The 17,480-nt window shown below is 39.0% G+C and overlaps 1 protein-coding gene across 2 annotated transcripts in view; it reads left to right on the forward strand.

The window, feature by feature from the left end:
* The window catches only part of RPGR (retinitis pigmentosa GTPase regulator), a 35,936-nt gene that overhangs the window by 3,628 nt on the left and 14,828 nt on the right, over positions 1-17,480 (forward strand). Inside the window, exons 4-14 of one of the 2 annotated variants that reach the window (XM_033147179.1) lie at positions 866-928; positions 2,149-2,307; positions 3,464-3,613; positions 4,302-4,460; positions 5,801-5,956; positions 7,667-7,791; positions 8,602-8,787; positions 10,038-10,224; positions 11,101-11,207; positions 12,181-12,246; positions 12,851-14,635. In XM_033147179.1, coding sequence (XP_033003070.1) covers positions 866-928; positions 2,149-2,307; positions 3,464-3,613; positions 4,302-4,460; positions 5,801-5,956; positions 7,667-7,791; positions 8,602-8,787; positions 10,038-10,224; positions 11,101-11,207; positions 12,181-12,246; positions 12,851-14,635 — 3,143 coding nt within the window. Of the gene's footprint in view, positions 1-865; positions 929-2,148; positions 2,308-3,463; positions 3,644-4,301; positions 4,461-5,800; positions 5,957-7,666; positions 7,792-8,601; positions 8,788-10,037; positions 10,225-11,100; positions 11,208-12,180; positions 12,247-12,850; positions 15,180-17,480 lie in introns of those variants that run through there. The other variant, XM_033147180.1, reaches the window with a different exon arrangement.

Raw genomic sequence — 17,480 nt, forward strand, 5'->3', positions numbered from 1 at the left:
CAAAAGGCATTTCAGAATTGAAATAGAAAAGTTAGAAAATAACCACAGACAAAGCCTTTCAACTACAATTTATGAAATATTAGAAAAAGCTTAAAAAGAAGAAGATACATGTCAGGTTTTTTTTTAGCAACAAATAAACTTTACAAAGCAAGGAGGGTTGTTTCTTTTGTAAAAGGGTAATGACACTGATAAATTATTTTCATATACATTTTTTATTTAAGGCAAAGAAAAAACTTTTATATAACTCTAACTCTTGACAAAATGCATAGTATTTTTTGTTCTCCCATCATTTTAAGATTTAAGGTATTTGACAATCCAATATTTTCTCCTAAAGTATGGAAATAATCTATTTGAAAATATACCTTCTTTTATGATACAAGCCCATCCTAAATAACAGGACATGTGCTGTTTCCTGTGGTTTAAACTAAGAGGATGAGGAGTGAAAAATCAATGTATTGGTTAGTTTCTGGCCAGGAATGCTTAAGCAAAGAGCATCAGCTTTGATTTACTCCCAGGTTAAGTGTGTATAGGATTGCAGCCTTAATGATCCATTATTATTATAAAGATGTCATTGCATTAGAACAGGTTCTATGGGCAAATTTGCAACATGGAAAAACCGCAGCCAATAATACATTGCAAACTATTATATTGGTTTCTCTAGAATGCGTGTTTCAAACCTAATTTCAGTGGCTAATGTGCACCTGTGGGTTCCATGCTGGTAACTTCTAGAGTATGGAAGGTCTAGTTTTTTGCCATTTTTCCACTTGCCACTGATATATGGTTAGTAGACAGTATGTAAAGTTGGAGCGTAATACATTTAACAGATTTTTTTTTTAATGGTAACCACTGTCTATTTAACCCTCAGCTTTAAAACCAGAAAAAGTAAAACTAGCTGCTTGCGGGAGAAACCACACCTTGATTTATACAGGTATGTCATCTATATTTGTACATCAAATATCTTATTACTGCTTTCTGTGCATATTCTAAGAAATAGAACCTTAAAAAAAACCATTATGTGCACCTTTTAAGCTGTTTTATATTGAACAAGACACTTGATCCATCTTCTGTAAAATGACCAGATTTGACTGGCTGCACCTTTCCTAAAGCCTAATCCTCCCTAATCCTCACTGAATAATTTTCAACTATCCTTAATATAGCTGATTTAAAAACAACAACAACAATATCTTGGATAAGATTTTGCTTAGTAGTAGCTAACCTGTTCAGTGTGGTTAACCCAAATAAACCTCTGGTTACATAGATCTTTCTGTGGAGATGGTAATAGCAAACAAGTCAGCTGTTTTCTTGTTGTGAATTCAGGTAGTAAATCTGATGCTGCCATCCTACTGAGATGGAAATATGCAAGGCAGCTCCTGTCAATAAATTCCTGCAAGGCATTTAACATTTATAGGAAAAGTCTATTTTCCTTGTCATGGTAGAATTTAAAGTCTTCAATAATGTTGTGAAATGAATAATTTTGAAAATATTTAGATCTGATTGCCATTCTTATGTCTGTTTTCCCTTGTAAATTATGTACATTTGTCATTAAACATGAATGCATTTTAATCAGGACCAAAGGTGTCAGGTTAAACATGAGAAAGGCACATGTTTTGGTTAATTAATTTAATGCCCATCATTAACATTTGTAGTTTGTATGTTCGAGCAAGATTGCATTTAATTAACTTTGGCCTGAGTACACATGCTAATTGATTCTCATAGCTAGCTGAGCCTTTACTTGTAGGGCAGTGGGGCTAACTTGTGAATCTTCTGATGTTGCTGAACTACAGCTTCCTCAGCCCCATTGCAAATTGTCTATCTCTGAGGTTCTTTTCCTTCCGTTTAGAACGGAAGGAATAATACAAGTCATTCCTATCTGTAAATATTGATTTCCAGCCATGAGCAGAAACTACTTTTACTATGTTATGCGTATTCCAGTCGTATATTTTTGAAACGTAGAATCCTGCTGCAGGGCGATGATTCTTAAGAACTTAAATAGGAATTTCTACAGGCAGACTTTGAGCGTTTGAGGGCACCAGGGATCGACCTTTTGTACATGGGTGAAAATAAACTTGAGCTGGTCTGATTTTTTTAGGTTTTGCTGTTGCTTCAGATGAGAGTGTGCTTATTCTACATGTGCTTTTCTGTGTGCAGAACAAGGAAATGTATATGCTGCTGGAGGTAACAGTGAAGGGCAGTTGGGATTAGGTGACACAGAGGAAAGAAGCACATTCCATCTAATTAGTTTTTTTAGTAACCAGCACAAGATCAAACAGCTGGCAGCTGGATCCTACACGTCAGCAGCACTAACTGGTGAGCCCAACAGCTAACACAAATGTTCTGTTAGAGTGTGTGTGTGTGTGTGTGTGTGTGTGTGTTGAGGCCTTTTATATTTTCCAGTTGACATTTGTGGAAGCCTGATAAAAAAATCACTTTGCATATATCCAAGGACAAATGTATTGTTGCAAATACTAGGTGAAAATGTCAGCGATTTTGACAGCTTGATACAGGTTTCCAGAAACATCCTTACTTGGTTCCTAGTTCTTGACTGAGAGGTACATCATTGAACAGCAAATGCTTTGCTTTGCTTAACTCTTTGGAAAGTATCCTGCCCTACAGTTATTTACAATATAGGGTTTTCCAATAATTTTAGGGAATTTTTTGTGAGTATCCAAATATTATGAACCTATTTAGGTGTATAATAGCATATATTTATATCCAAGGGTGTCTTCATAAGCCCTTTGTAGCTTGACAGTTTGACCACCGCAGTCTCCTAGCTTTCAGATTGAACTGCTCCTAAATGTAGCCATTTTCTGTGTAATTTAATTTCATTGTTGTCTTGATTTAAGAGAGAAATAAGTTTAGATAGGAGGACATACCATTTAGCAATCTGTTTCCAGATACAACATGCTGTTTCTTATGCAGGGGGGGAGGGAATCATGGATCCAATGAAGTTTTTACTGTGATTTTTGAAATGCAGCTCTCTATCATTTCATATACTATATTACAAGATGCTTTTAAAAATTCACCTCCGCAAAACTCCTCGGGTTTAAAACACCCTATGTTGTATTGCAAGGACTGCATTTCAGGAATCACAATATTGAGGTGCTGCTGTAAATTGGAAATACCATGTATGGGGTGTGCTAGCTCCACGACCTCGTTCCAGTTGCCCTGCACAATTTCAGTGGTGTCTCACGGAGATTTCTGCATGATGTGGAATGCTGGAAATCAGGATTCTAAACTGCATGGGGAGCCCACATGGGTAGAAGTAGGATCTCTGCTTCATACAGTTGCCCTCAAAATTGTGGAGGGAAAGGGGTTTTACAAAGCACAGCAGCCATGATAACAGTGGTCATGTAAACCCTGAATAGGACTTATGTGGCCACTAGATTATGGATCCTGGGTTTTGTAAAGCCAACTTATTTAAATGAGTAAATAATACACTTACAAAACTCTCTTTTCTTTTAAGAGGATGGACAGCTTTTTATGTGGGGGGACAATTCCGAAGGACAGATTGGTTTGGCTGATGAAGCTAATGCATATGTTCCTCATCAAGTGGATGTTGGTAAACCCATTTCCTGGATCTCTTGTGGATACTACCACTCCGCCTTAATAACACGTAAGTGTGGAAATCTGGAGAGATGCAGAGGTGTGGTTTCAATCATTAAATCTGATTAAGCCCCTTATAGTAGTTTGGGATTAGATCACCTGTCATTACTTGGTTAAGAGTTTGGATTCTATTTTTGCTTGCATGTATGCTACTAATTTGGTGATGGTCAGACTCTTATAAAGTATTGATCATGAACCTATTAATCTCTGCAAAGATGGCTTGGGCTTAATATTTGGGGAAAACATAATCCTTAACATACAGATAGCTGAGATAAACAAACTGACAGATTCTGTACATAGAAGGTACAGGTTTTGAGTATTAACTACTGTAGTGGGGAAACGGTAATGGAATTTATTGACTGTTGGAATAAGATCAGTAGTCATATAAAGCTGGTAAGGAATTTATTTCTGTAATCTGATCTTCCTGCAATTTGTGTCGAGTTGTTGCAATATAGTTTAATGATGATGGTGGTGGTGGTGGCGATGATGATGATGATGATGATGATTAATAATAATAATAATAATAATAAGCTAATCTAGTGATGGACATGTAATCTAAAAATAAAGTGGTGGTGTGTTTAAGTTTAAATACAGTTTCTGTCTTATAAGATACATTTGTCATAAAGGGGACATGCAAAAAAATGCCTCTTTTGTCCTTGCCTTAGTCTCAGTCTTGCTGCTTTGTTGTTTTCTTACAGGAGATGGAGAACTTTATACTTTTGGGGAGCCTGAGAATGGAAAACTAGGTCTTTCAAAAGAGCAACTGAAAAACTACAAGGTTCCACAACTTGTTTCTGGAATTTCTGGAAGGGCCAATAAGGTTGCCTGTGGAGGAGGACACACAGTAGTGCTTGCAGGTATACCAGCTTCTTACTCCTCAGATTGTGGGCTCATGTTTTAATCCCCACAATCCTAAACTGCTGAATCCACACATTTAAATGGGTCCACCTGCATACCACTTAGCATACTGGATGCTGTATGTCAAAGATGGTGGGGACAATTACAAAATAGCTGCTTAGTTTCTGTTGAAATAATTTAGCAAAATTAATTTGCAAGGTGTCAGTGGCAAATGGATGTAGTGATGGAAATTGTAGAGCAAAACTAAATAAAGAAAAGTTATTTAAAAGTGATGGAAGAAGGGGCAGAATTGGCTAAGAAAAGGGACAGTGTGAAGCATCTGTCTAGAGGCAGGTCCACACCATACATTTAATGCACTTTCAACACAAATTCCCGGGATTCTTTGGGGGAAGGCATATGCATTAAAATGAACCTGTTATGTGATTTAAATGTATGGTGTGGATCTGCACATGATCAGTGTTCCTGTTATATGATGTAGAGTTTTAGTGCTGGGTTTACACCATTTGCACATATGCACAGTACTAGAACTAGTAGCTAAATTAGCTGTCAGTCTGGTGGTGATTTTACATAACCAAAGCAGAGACAGTGAAAAGCCAACAACATTCAGGCCTTCGGCATGCTACTACTCAGGCTGAATCTTATGTGTTCTGGTTGATTCCTATTACTGACTAGACTAGGTTGAGATGTTAGTGAGACTAGACCCTGCATAAGGGAATAGGAGTAAAGGTGTTTACTATTCTAAATAACATCTAACCCTCTTACTGAGGTGTGGTGTTGTTTTGTTTTGTTTCCTTTTTTTTTTTTTTTGCTTCTGTATCTTCCAGCAGAGGGAGCTTTAATATTTTATTTAGTATAATATTTTGGGTTGTATAATATGATATTCTTACAATGATATTATGGGTTTAAATTTATTGGTTATTCTCATTTTAAAAAATATCTCTCATTACTTTTGTTTTTAATGACGAGGCCTGGTGTACACATCACACTGAACCATAGGCTAAAGCAAAATGTGGTTTAGTGTAAACACAATGCATTTTGGTTCATGCTGCTCAGTTCCAGTGGTGCTTCTCCTTCACTCCTGCTGATGTGCAGTAGACATATGAAGTGCTATTTCCTCCAAACCACAAGCAGAAAATTAAGAACAATTCTTGGTTACTACTCAACTACTCATTGATGGTTGGAAGAGACATACCTGTGTTCAGATGACATGACAAGTCACGTTCTGTGGCATGCCAGGAATTGGGGAGGAACAGCATGAGAACTTTTGAGCAGTGTGCTCCAGGAAACTTGGAGGATAGAAAACTATGGATAGAATATTAATCTCATGTATGTTTTTCAGAGGGGAAGGTCTACACATTTGGCCTTGGCCAATATGGGCAGCTTGGACATGGTACATTTATTTTTGAAATTTCTGAACCAAAGATAGTGGATTATTTGAGCAAGCATAAAATCTCTAACATTGCCAGTGGGGAAAATCATACAGCTTTAGTAACAGGTATGTATGCGGTTAGCTGTGAAATATATTTGCAATGCTATTGGTGTATTTTTGTGCATAATACAAAATTTTCCTGTTTTTAAATCTGCCAGGTCACAGAGAGATACGTAAAACTGGTCCTATGAAATATTTTAAATAACTTTTTCTCAAATTAAGACTCAGAACAGCTAAAAGGGACCCTCTGGGGCTAAGGGCAAGTTATATAAACAGAAACCCCAGGGAGTATCATTGAAGAAAGCAATGCTTCTATTGTTTGAATCAGTTGTTCCTGCTGAAGGGGCATTTCTGAGTTTGATGGAGCCTTAAGCAACAGTGGGGCTCAGAAGAATAAGTGTTTGTGTGTGGTTCAGGGAAGCGGGGTAAGAGTGTCCTTTTGGTGGAAGGGGTGAAGGATATGACTCTGAGATTTTATAAGTTACCAAATATTAAATATGTATAAATGGAGGTGATAAGACCCTGATGGTCTTAAACATATTTCATAGTAATTCTTATCTATATGTAGCTTATTAAACAAAACAAAAAACCATGCAACATGTACAGCACAGTCCTATACTTGCCTCCTCAAAATGGATCTCAATAAATTCAATGGGGTATACTCTCAGGTGTGAGTATTGCAATGACAATTGCTTAGTTCATATTCAGTGGCCAAACCATGGGCTGAGCATTGGGTCGTGCTTGAGGTTTGTGTGCTCTTTCCTCCACAATGTCTCCTTCACATGCTCTGGTAATTAAGTCTGAACTGGACAAACTCTGGTATGCCTACAAATTAGAATGGGAATCCATGGGTTCATGGTGCATATGTGTGATTTAACCCATTCTTATGATTTTAATGGAAATTGCGAACCAGGCAAGAATATCAGCGGCAGCTGCTGAAGTGCTTAGACAGGCTTAATGGGAAGCACTCTTTTCAGAAGAGTGCAAAACCTGGCTTGTAGTACTCAGTTACCAATCGTGAGCATACATCTTGATTTAATGAAGTCATCAAGATCGCTGAATAAATCTCCACACTGTGCAATAAATATATTCACCAGATGTGTTTTCCTGTTCGTATGCTAATTTTATTTAAGCATAATGTAATTCAAAAGATACATGACCCTTCTGCTAATGATGCTAGCGGTTTTTCTGCTGCAAATCTATTTTCTGATCAGCTTGCCTTCTCTAGTTTAATCAGCTTGTCTGTACTTCCTATAGATTTGGCTCAGTAGCTGTCTATTTTTTCATGGCCTTAATGGTCCTAGTGGTTGTTGAAGATTTAGTATAGAAGGGTTGATACCTGTGTTGTAAATACCGGTAGATGTTAGGGTTTTTAAGGTAAACTTGAGGAAGCAGGGTAATCCTGAAGGCTAGAATACAATATCTACTCTTGATACTTGGAGCACTAACTCCTTATTTTTACTGGTTCAGTGGTTCCATTAGGAAGCAATTGATATGGAGAACTTGAGAATGTCAACATTCCAAAACATTCAAATGTAATAATATTATGAACATCATTTTCATAGCTATATGTTTTACATTAGCAAGATTCCCTTTGTTTGTTTTCCTTCCTCTAGTGGAAAAACTTGTGTTACAGGTTGAAATACTTATTTCATAATTTTTGCTCTTGGAAAGAAAATGATTCTCCTTTCTAATTAGTTGTTGTGGCTTCACCCACTGCTTTTTACACACTGCTGCATTACATGTTAGTAAACATGCTTCTTTCTCCACATTTAGAGAACGGCCTTATGTACACCTTTGGAGATGGACGGCATGGCAAATTAGGGCTTGGGGAAGAAAATTACACTAATCAATTTTTTCCTACGCTATGTTCCAATTTTTGGGGGTTTGCTATACAGTTGGTAAGGCTTCATTTTTTTCTTCATGCTCTGAAATACTAATTCAGTATATCTCATGTTGTACTTAAAGGTACCATATTTAGAGGTCATCCATATGTTTATACCGTGCTATATTTTTAAATTGTAGATGAGCACTGGAGACATTTGTATTTCTTGGTATGTCTTTTTAAATAATTAGATTATTTTTTCTGTTTAGATAGAAAAATAGATTTGTATGAGATGTTTCTTTGTGATCAAAGCCAGTGCAGCGCTTTGTGCACTGTAAACTGTTTGAAGGAATGCACATCTTTAAGCAAATTTCTTAGATTCTACAGCAGATTCTTAGAATTCCGCACAGCAGTTGGGATATAAACCTCTGCTACTTAATGGATTTTTTGACATCAAGGCTACGATCAAGGCTATGCCCAGCCTGTCACTATTTTGCCAAAATAATCATATTAGGGTGAGTTATCAAAACAAGTTTGCCAAAAGGCACACTGTTTTTAGCCCTTCCACAATTGCTTCACGGACAGAGTGAAGGTGAGTGAGTTAAGTCTCCCTGAGACAATCACTTAGAAAAAGAGCACCACCAAATGGTAATCTCACACCAATATCTCATTTCTTTCCATTTAGAGTCTCATATTTGTCACGTTGACCTTGCTCAAAATACTATGATTTGGAAATGATGCATAACGTGTTGAGGGACCGTAATGGTGAAAGTTCTGAAGATTGTACCAAACCATTGGGAGTGTACTTTCTGCTTAGGTTTCTCCTTCCTATGTACCTGCAAAGTTTACAGCCTCCATTAATCCCTGCATTGACTTTGTACTGTAGGTTTCCTGTGGTGGTTGTCACATGCTAGTTTTTGCCACACCGAGGCCTAAAGAACTGGGTGAAACTCATGTGTCAGACCAAAAGGAACACCACTTGTCTGCTGTGGTCTCTGAAGTGGGTGGAGATGCATTAGTAATAGATACCTTCCATCAGACGTTATCAGCACGTTTGCGGCGGAGAGCGAAGGTATATCTTAAACTGTTTCTACTGAGCTTCAAAAAACTCAAAAGACATCATGATCACACCTAGTTGCGTGTTGAGACCATGCAGCCACCCCCTCAAAGATGAATAAAGACACCAGGACACAGAATATATGGTTAATGTTATTGGGCAAATTTTGGCCACAACTTTATTGGTTACAGAATGTGAGCGGTAATTGGCTTAGGCATTGCATAGACCAGACTGTATCTGACTCCTGCCCGCTGCGCAGGAAGTCTGGTAAGGGTAAATCACTGGTAAGGGGAGCCCCGTCGATGCAGACCAATTTGAGCTCCCCCTGGGTTCCTGAAGGGGTTGTGGCATGGCCCTAGCCCCGCCCCGGGCTTCAGACAAGATCTACACCCTAGGGGGCAGTGCAGGCTGTATATGCCAAAGGCCAAGAGATTCACTAGGAAACACTTGGACGAGAGCTGCTTGACTTTCAATATTAAGATCTCTAGGCAGCTGTACAATAAAGTACTGAGATCCAAGATGGTAAACCCTCCCCAAGTTTTTTTTAATGGAAGAGTGAAAATATCTGTATTATAAGTAAATAAATAAATAGCACATCAAATAAGTATGAAAATATCTGTATTATAAGTAAATAAATAAATAGCACATCAAACTTCCATGCTACTATCTGTAGTTGACTGGTAATTTATTGTGGTAATAATTCCTTTACAGTGGTACCGCTAGTTACGAACTTAATTCGTTCCGGAGGTCCATTCTTAACCTGAAACTGTTCTTAACTAGAGGTGTGCTTTCACTAATGGGGCCTCTTGCTGCCGCTGTGCCACTGGCACATGATTTCTGTTCTCATCCTGGGGCAAAGTTGTCAACTCAAGGTAACTCTTCCAGGTTAGCGGAGTTTGTAACCCGAAGCGTTCGTAACCTGAGGCATTTGTAACTCGAGATACCACTTGATTATGTCTTTCTTTAACTGAACAGTGGGTGCAGCCTCTAACTTGCCTTATACATGCAGCTTGAACTGACTATAGCCTTGGTATTTTCATCTGTCCTGAATCTGGCCAGGGAAGACCCAGCACACATTGTAGATGATTTCCTGACTTTAAGCATTACTGCACTGTAGCGCTCATTCTAGGAAATGAAAAGCGCTCATTCTAGGAAATGAAAAGCGAACACTGCCCTCAATCTACCCCTCAACGTATCACTGTCCTTTATTGGTTACCTTGAAGTGACTCAAAAGCTGCTATGCTTTCTTTTAACCCTTTCACAAGGACAAATCACCGGAACAGGTTAATCGACTGGTACGAACACTTCCTCCACTAGGAGAAGGTCCTTCAAAGCTTGCATCCTGTGCCATCAGCAACACTATTCCCCTTGGTGTACTCAGATCAAACCATCTTGACTCAGAGGCAGCTGACAGAAGTCAAGGCACCCAATATGCTTTGGATGGTGAAACAGGTAAACTAATTTTTTTTATCACCAGTTTCTGTTATGGTCCTATAAATCATTTGTGGGTTTTTTGAGCATCAGAGGTCCTTAAAACTGCAATGCAGTTATAACTTAGAGTCTAACTTGCTGATTAAATAATCAATTGTGATACTGAGCAACATAAAGACAGGACAAGTGCAATACATCTACATTTGAAGTCACTGGGCAGGGTTATGTGATTGGAATTTTTTCCTCTCCACCATGGCCTCATTTGCCTGCCACTGAAAACTTAGCTCATAGTTTACTGTGAGCATGCCAATCTGAGTGTTCAGAAGAAACTACAATCCCAGGTTTAGCATTATATCTGGACAAGAGACTGTAGTTTGCTTTGCTCCATACAAACCAAGATCTGTACTTAAGTTTTGCTTTTGACTTACGGATTGTGGTTTGTTTGAGCAAAACAAACTGCTATATCTGGTTCAGACATAACATAAAGTCATGGTCTGTGGTTTCTTTCTCCCATGTGCTAGTAGGAAGGAGAAAATTGGCCCAGACTGCATGTTTATGGTAAACCATTAACTATTGTTTAACCAGACACGTGACCTGGGCCATGAGAGATCCGTGCTTTCTTGCTTGCTTTTCTCAATTAAATAAGCCTCCCCACCTCCATATTTGCTGCCATTTGACCCATAGGGCAAGCAAAATATGCAGACATCATTATGGACAGAAAACACATTCTTCCTTTTATTGTATTTACTGAAACAAGATTACTCCTCCTGCCAGTTGGGACTGCCAGGAACCCTTCTGTTTCAGTTCTTTCTCGGTAATTAGAGGAGCATCCAGACTTCCTTTTCCTCAAATAAGTGCATACATGAATGACTGTATATCCTGTATTTTGTTTTAAAGGAGATAAGAAAGAGGAGAACAATGATACAGAAGAGAGCTCAACAGAAGATGATTCAGATGAAAATGAGGGTAGAACCCTTGGGAACACCACAGATGTCTTGAATATGGTAATATTTATTTATTTATTTATTTATTTAGTCTCCACAGATCTCAGGGGGCTCACAACATAAAAATACAATATAAAAACACAAAATACATGATAAAAACACGAACAAAACATCCCACAAACCAACAACCCCTTCCCACAAACACATCTACTACTAGTGATTGTATTTATACTTTGGTTTGTGGCTGAGATATAACTGTTTTTCTGTGGAGTGTCCGGTGGCAGTAGCAACAGCAGGAAGAGCACAGGAATCTTTCCTGGGACTCCACAGTTACCTTATAGAGAGAAAATGGTTTAATATGGACATAATGCTCAACTATGGTTTAGTGTTTCAGGAATGGGCCATGGGCTTGTGCAACACCTTCCTCCTCTCCTCAAGTATGACCACAAGGAGAAACGTTCACTTCTGTTTTCATTTAATTGCAGTATAACACTATGACCAGCCTATATATAAACTGATTAATTTTCACTATGGTTTATTGAAACGACTCAGCTTCATGAAAACTGTTACAGAGTAAGACCTGTTTTAGTAAACAAAAGTTAAGTCTAGCCACAATTTAGCTTGGGAACTTAACACTAAACACTGGTTTCTTAAAAACTGAAACAAGAACTTCCAGTCTCCTTGCATTTGCTGGAGAGGGAGGGTGTGGTGCACAAGCCCAAGTCCACTTTGGTTTTACTGGGGACCTCTGTAGTTTAGTATCTGGGTAAATGTTTTGCATTAATGTTAGTTAAAAGGATCAGGTAGGAGGGGATGGGAAAGACCTCTGCCTGAGATCTTGGAGAGCAGCTACCCCTCACAGTAGACAGTAATGGGCTAGATAGGCAACTTGTTTTGCCTGGCAGAAGACAGATTCTTGCATTGCTATAATTCTGGTACTTTGGGCATCAGGCTATTAGTCTGGAAGGTATGTTGAGATCTTCCAGTTAGAAAGCAGACTTCATGAATGTGTATCTAATGTTATACTTTCCAGACCCACGTGATGAGAATGAATCCCGATAACCATTCCTTAGAGTTAGCACCAGTACAAAAACAGAAGGTACTGCCGATTTATATATGTATTTTATCTTTTTATTTATTTCCTTATTTTTTGTAAAAAAAATATTTATTTTTTCTAAAAAGTGGTTATCTTTCCTGTTTCTATAAAACATTAACTACAGTAACCTTACTGATTCTAGTTTTAAAAACGGGTAAATTTTAAATATGCCTTAAATAAGAGTTGTCACACAAAACAATTTAATGCATCTTTTGTTTCCGGGAATGTATTTAGGATAAGGGCAAATCTTTCCCCACACCAGGTTGCTTTTCTGCTTATTACTAGCGAAAGGTTTATATACATAGTTGTTATTTTCAAAATACAACCTATTTTGAACAGTATACATTTTCATCAGGGGGCTGCAATGGGAAAAGCAGGCAGGAGAATCCTGCTGTGCAAGTGGAATAGTGCTTATGCTTCTCTGAATCTTGCCCATTTTCTTCCTCATCTTTTATGTTATCTTCATTTATGATCCTCTTCCATCCTGTCAAGCTGCTTATGTCCCTTTTCATGTTGTGATTTATTTGCCTTTTGTTTTTCTCTCATTTTATTTGTAACACTCTCCTTTCTTTTTTTCCTTTTCTTTCTTGCTTCCCATGTGGAGTAGAAGAAAAATAAAAATGGGAAACTGGATATTCATGGTAAGGGTGGGATGAAAGAGTCTGTTCCTCTCCAAGTTCAGAAGGGTTTGGAATTGGGTGGCACATCTTCTCAGGTGGAACCTATACATTCAGAGTGTCTAGGAAAGGATCCCAATTTAGAAAAAAGTTTTTACGATGCTTTTATGAGGAAAATTAAGGCTGGTAAAAAGTACTCAAAAAGTAAATCTGCACAGGCCATTACTGTTAGGGCACAGAAGCCTGACACTGACCAGACTATTAAAAAAGAATTTAAAGTAGCAAAAAAGGGGAAATTGGACCAAGTAAATTCTAGTTCAACCCCTCAGGAGCTGCCATTCAGCCATGCTAGTGATGGTATGATAGAAAAACACTATGTGGATTGCCAGGAAAATAAAGCAGAAGCTAAAGTAGTGAAATCTGATAAATATGGCAAATTATATGTGCAGGGTAAAGAAAACAATGAAAAACAGAGAGAGTTTAAACACAAGGAAATATTTATGAAGCAAACAGCAGTAACTGTGTCATCATCTTCAAGTGAGGAAGCTAGTAATGAGTCAGCAAAATATGTTCTTCAGATAAACCAGTATAATTATGGCAAAATAACAAAGAGAGAAATGGATGTAGAAAACAGAAATATAAATTGGGATAAGGAGCAAAATAAAGAAAAGGAGTGTTTTGAAGATACCAGTATGCAAGCTCAGAGTGAAGAGAATGAAAATATAGATAGTTCAGATGAGGCTGCCAAGTTAGAAGAAGAGAATCTTGAAAGTGAGCAAGACAATGAAGAATGTGGAGTGGTTGCAGAAGAAGCTGAAAACGAAGAGGGGAAGCAAGATGGAAAAAATGACAGTGAAGTAGAATCTGAAGGAGAAGAAGGTGAAAATGAATCAAATAAAGAAGATGACCCCGTAGTCATCGATAGAGATGAAGTTAAAATGCAGTCTAAAGCAGAAAATGTGGATAGGCTGGAGAATGAGGTGGAAGAAGGGAAAGTTGACACAGATTTTGAACTGGAAGAGGAAGAAGCAGAAGAAAATATAGATGAGGCTGTAATGGAAGAAAAATATGAAAACATAGAGGAGGGTGAATTTGTAAAGGAAATTGAAGTGGTAGAGGAGGAGCAAGAGAAGAATGAATGGGTGGAAGAGGAGAAAGAAAAAGAGACCAAGAGTAAAGAGAGGGAGAAGGAAAAAGAGACAAGGGAGGAAGAAGTGGGAGTAGGGGAAGAAGATGACCAGAAGGAGGAAGAAGGAGGAAAAGAGGGGGAGGAAGAAGAAGGAGGAGGAAAAGAGGGGGAGGAGGAAGGAAAGGAGGAGGAAGAAGAAGGGGCAGAAACAGAGGAGGAAGGGGAAGAGGAAGAAGTTGAGGCAGAGGAAGGAGAAGAAGGGATGGAGACGGAGGAGGGAGAGGAGGAGGAGGAGGAGGAAGAAGAAAAAACTGGAGAGGAAGAAGAGGGAGAAGGAGAGGAGGAGGAAGAAGCAGAGGAGGAGGAAGAAGAAGCAGTGGAGGAAGAGGAGGAAGCAGAGGAGGAGGAGGAGGAGGAGGAGGAGGAAGAAGAAGAAGAAGAAGAAGAAGAAGAAGAAGAAGAAGAAGAAGAAGAAGAAGAAATGGTGAAGGGAGAGGAGGAGGAAGCAGAACATGAAGAGGAAGATGTGGAAGAAGAATCAGAAGCTGAAGAGAGTCAGGAAGAAGCTGAGGAAGGGGAAGAAGGCAGAGAGGAGGAAGACAAAAGAGAAGAGGAAGAAGATGAGCATGTAGAGGAAGAAAAAACAGTCCAGAAAACCAAAGGTCATAAACATCAAGAAAATAATAAAAGAAAACAGGAGACATATGATAAAATAAAAAGCTCTAAACAAAGGGTGACATCAAAACATGTTGTGAATGGACTACAAAATTCACAATTTTGGAACAATGTGCTACCACATTATTTGACACTAAAGTAGCCCTGAAGCTCGATTTTACATGGAAATTTTGTATAGGGAATTGTAATACAGTACTATGCCAAAAATTATATTTATTTTTAATGGGTTTTTTTTTACTAAACAATTTTACTTGCCATTTTATATAAATTCCTCAAATTTCAACTTTATAAAACACACTAGAAGCAGTCCTGGGCTGTGACAAATCTGCCAGTGAGAACCAGGTGTTATATTCAAATTATGAGATTTCCGCTGTTTCAGATTAGTGCTGTTTCACTGTTGAGTTTTTTGAACATTGCATGGTCACAAAAGCTGTGTATGGTGTGTAGACTAAAGGTTTTCTTGTACTGAGAAAAAATACTCCACGTGTTCCTTCTTTGGACATATTGTTTCAAGACACGCTTGGTGGCTACCTCAGCTTGGCAGTCCTATTAGGGGGGGTAAAACTGAAAGAACAGTGGCATGCCTAAGAGACAGTAGAGCTTTCTGGCTGTACTTCATAAATCTTCTGCAAGAAGTGGTGGAAAGGGGAAGGTGAATGACACAGGGTATTGGTGACAACCCCCTCAAGGGCCAGATAAGCTAGGGGCCAATAAGTGGGAGTGGCTGTTTCTTCAGTAATACAGGTTACAGGTTTCCTGCAGGCATCTGGCTGTCTGCTGTTGGACAGAGACTGGGATCCAAAGAGCCCTTTAGGCATGCCCAAAGGGCTCTCTGAATTTTCTCTCCCAACTGCAGGTGCTTACTGCATTGTACTTTAATTAGAGACTGCTCTGGAGGGTCCACCAAAGGGACGAGGAATGCTGGCGTGAGAAGTCATATCTTGCATGCACCATGCACGCTGAATGATACAGACCTTTGGTCTGATCCAGCAAAGACAATAGTTTTGCTCTTGCAACCCTATCCTTAAGCTGCCAGCAGTGCAGCCATGCCTTAAGAGAGTGATGGGGAACCGGTGACCCTGCCGATGTTGTTGGATCCTAGTTCCCATCATCCCTGACTGTTGGCCATTTTGGCAGGGACTGATGAGAGTTGGAGTTCACCGCCTTCTGGAGGTCTTCAGGCTCCCTACCCCTGCCCTAAGAATTTGGTTTGTCATCTAATGATAAAAAAAAACACTTGCTTGTTTTGTTTTCAGTTTAGTTTTACAGATGTAAAACAGGATCCCTTGGAGGTCAAAGCATCTTTATATAATTTATGTTGCCCAATTATGTGTCCAAGAATGTGGCTTCCTTTTTCATTTGTTCAAAGCATATTAAGTGCTTCTGTTGTTTTAATACGTTTACTGTGCCTTGTAATAAGTTTTCCAATAAAAATATTAAAATTACGATGCACAAAAAAGTTAATGTTTATTCTGATTTTTTTATTGCTGTGCAAGCATATTTATTTGGGGCATTTTATTTGGATGTATACTAAGTTGCATATATGAAAAATGGGAGGAAGGATTGGAGACCCCCAAACCTTGCTGCTGTCGTGGGAAGCTTCAACATCCATACTGGGTCTCCTTGCAGCTGAGGATTTCATCTGAATAATAATTTGATAATAATTTATTATTTATATGCTGCCCATCTGACTGGGTTGCCCCAGCCACTCTGGGGGGCTTCCAGCAAATTATAAAACCACAGTAAAACATCATGCGCTCTGTAACAACCACCATCCTATCTTAAATAACTAGTACCATAAACCTGACGAGAGATGACATTGACGTGTGTGAATCAGCACTTACCGTATTTTTCTGTCTATAAGACGCCCCCCATGTATAAGGAACCCCCATTTTGGGGGAGTCAATTTTAAGAAAATGAGGGGAGATGGCCCAAAGTTGTTGAGCTTCTCCCCACACACAGCTGCAGGCAGCTGTTTCTCACTCACAGCGGCATTGAGGGAAGTTGCACTCCCGCCAGCCAGAAGCGCAACTTCTCCCGATGCCACTGTGCATGGGAAATGATCTAGGGAGTGTTTCCTGCTTGCAGTGGCATCGGGGGAAGTGGCGGCGCACAGCTTCCCCCCCCCCCCCGCAGCTGTGGGCAGGAAACACTTCCTAGATCATTTCCCGCTGACTGCGGCATCGGGGGAAGTTGCGCTCCCGCCAACCATCTGGCTGGCGGGCGCACCGCTTCTCCCTAACCCCCATGCCACTATCCGTGTATTGGACAAACCCAGTTTTTTGACAAAATTTTTGAGTCAAAAAAGCCTCATCTAATAAACGGGAAAATACGGTACTTGCATACTGTGGTTATTACAGAGAGGAGGCAGGACTAAGACTTAGGTTGTTTGTGTTTAGTTAGGAGGAGGAGATTTAAAATTAAGTCCATTCAGTTTCAGTGTTAGATACATTAGTAGACATTTTCCTGAGGTTTATTTTGTACATCTTTATTTGTACATCTTTGTGTCCCCCCCCCCCCAGTTTTGGTCCTCATTTTGTTTCACTGCATTGGATAATTACACAAATAAAATCTGTGTCAAATTTTAAACATGTCCTTGCAGTAGTAAACTAGTGCCTATGATTCTGTTCTCAACCGCCTTGTCCTTCCATAGTCATAATCCCATGTACCTCGGGAGTCGAACGGAATCTCTTCAATGTTTCAGTTGTTGCAGGGTGTGTGTGTGTGAAAACAACATGGTTTTATCTGGAAAAGATGCTATATTGGAAGATGCTAAAGTATAATTAATTCTTCTTCCATTGTATATTAGAAATGGA

The sequence above is a fragment of the Lacerta agilis genome, chromosome 4 (assembly GCF_009819535.1).
Source record: "Lacerta agilis isolate rLacAgi1 chromosome 4, rLacAgi1.pri, whole genome shotgun sequence".
Classification (NCBI taxonomy): Eukaryota; Metazoa; Chordata; class Lepidosauria; order Squamata; family Lacertidae; genus Lacerta; species Lacerta agilis.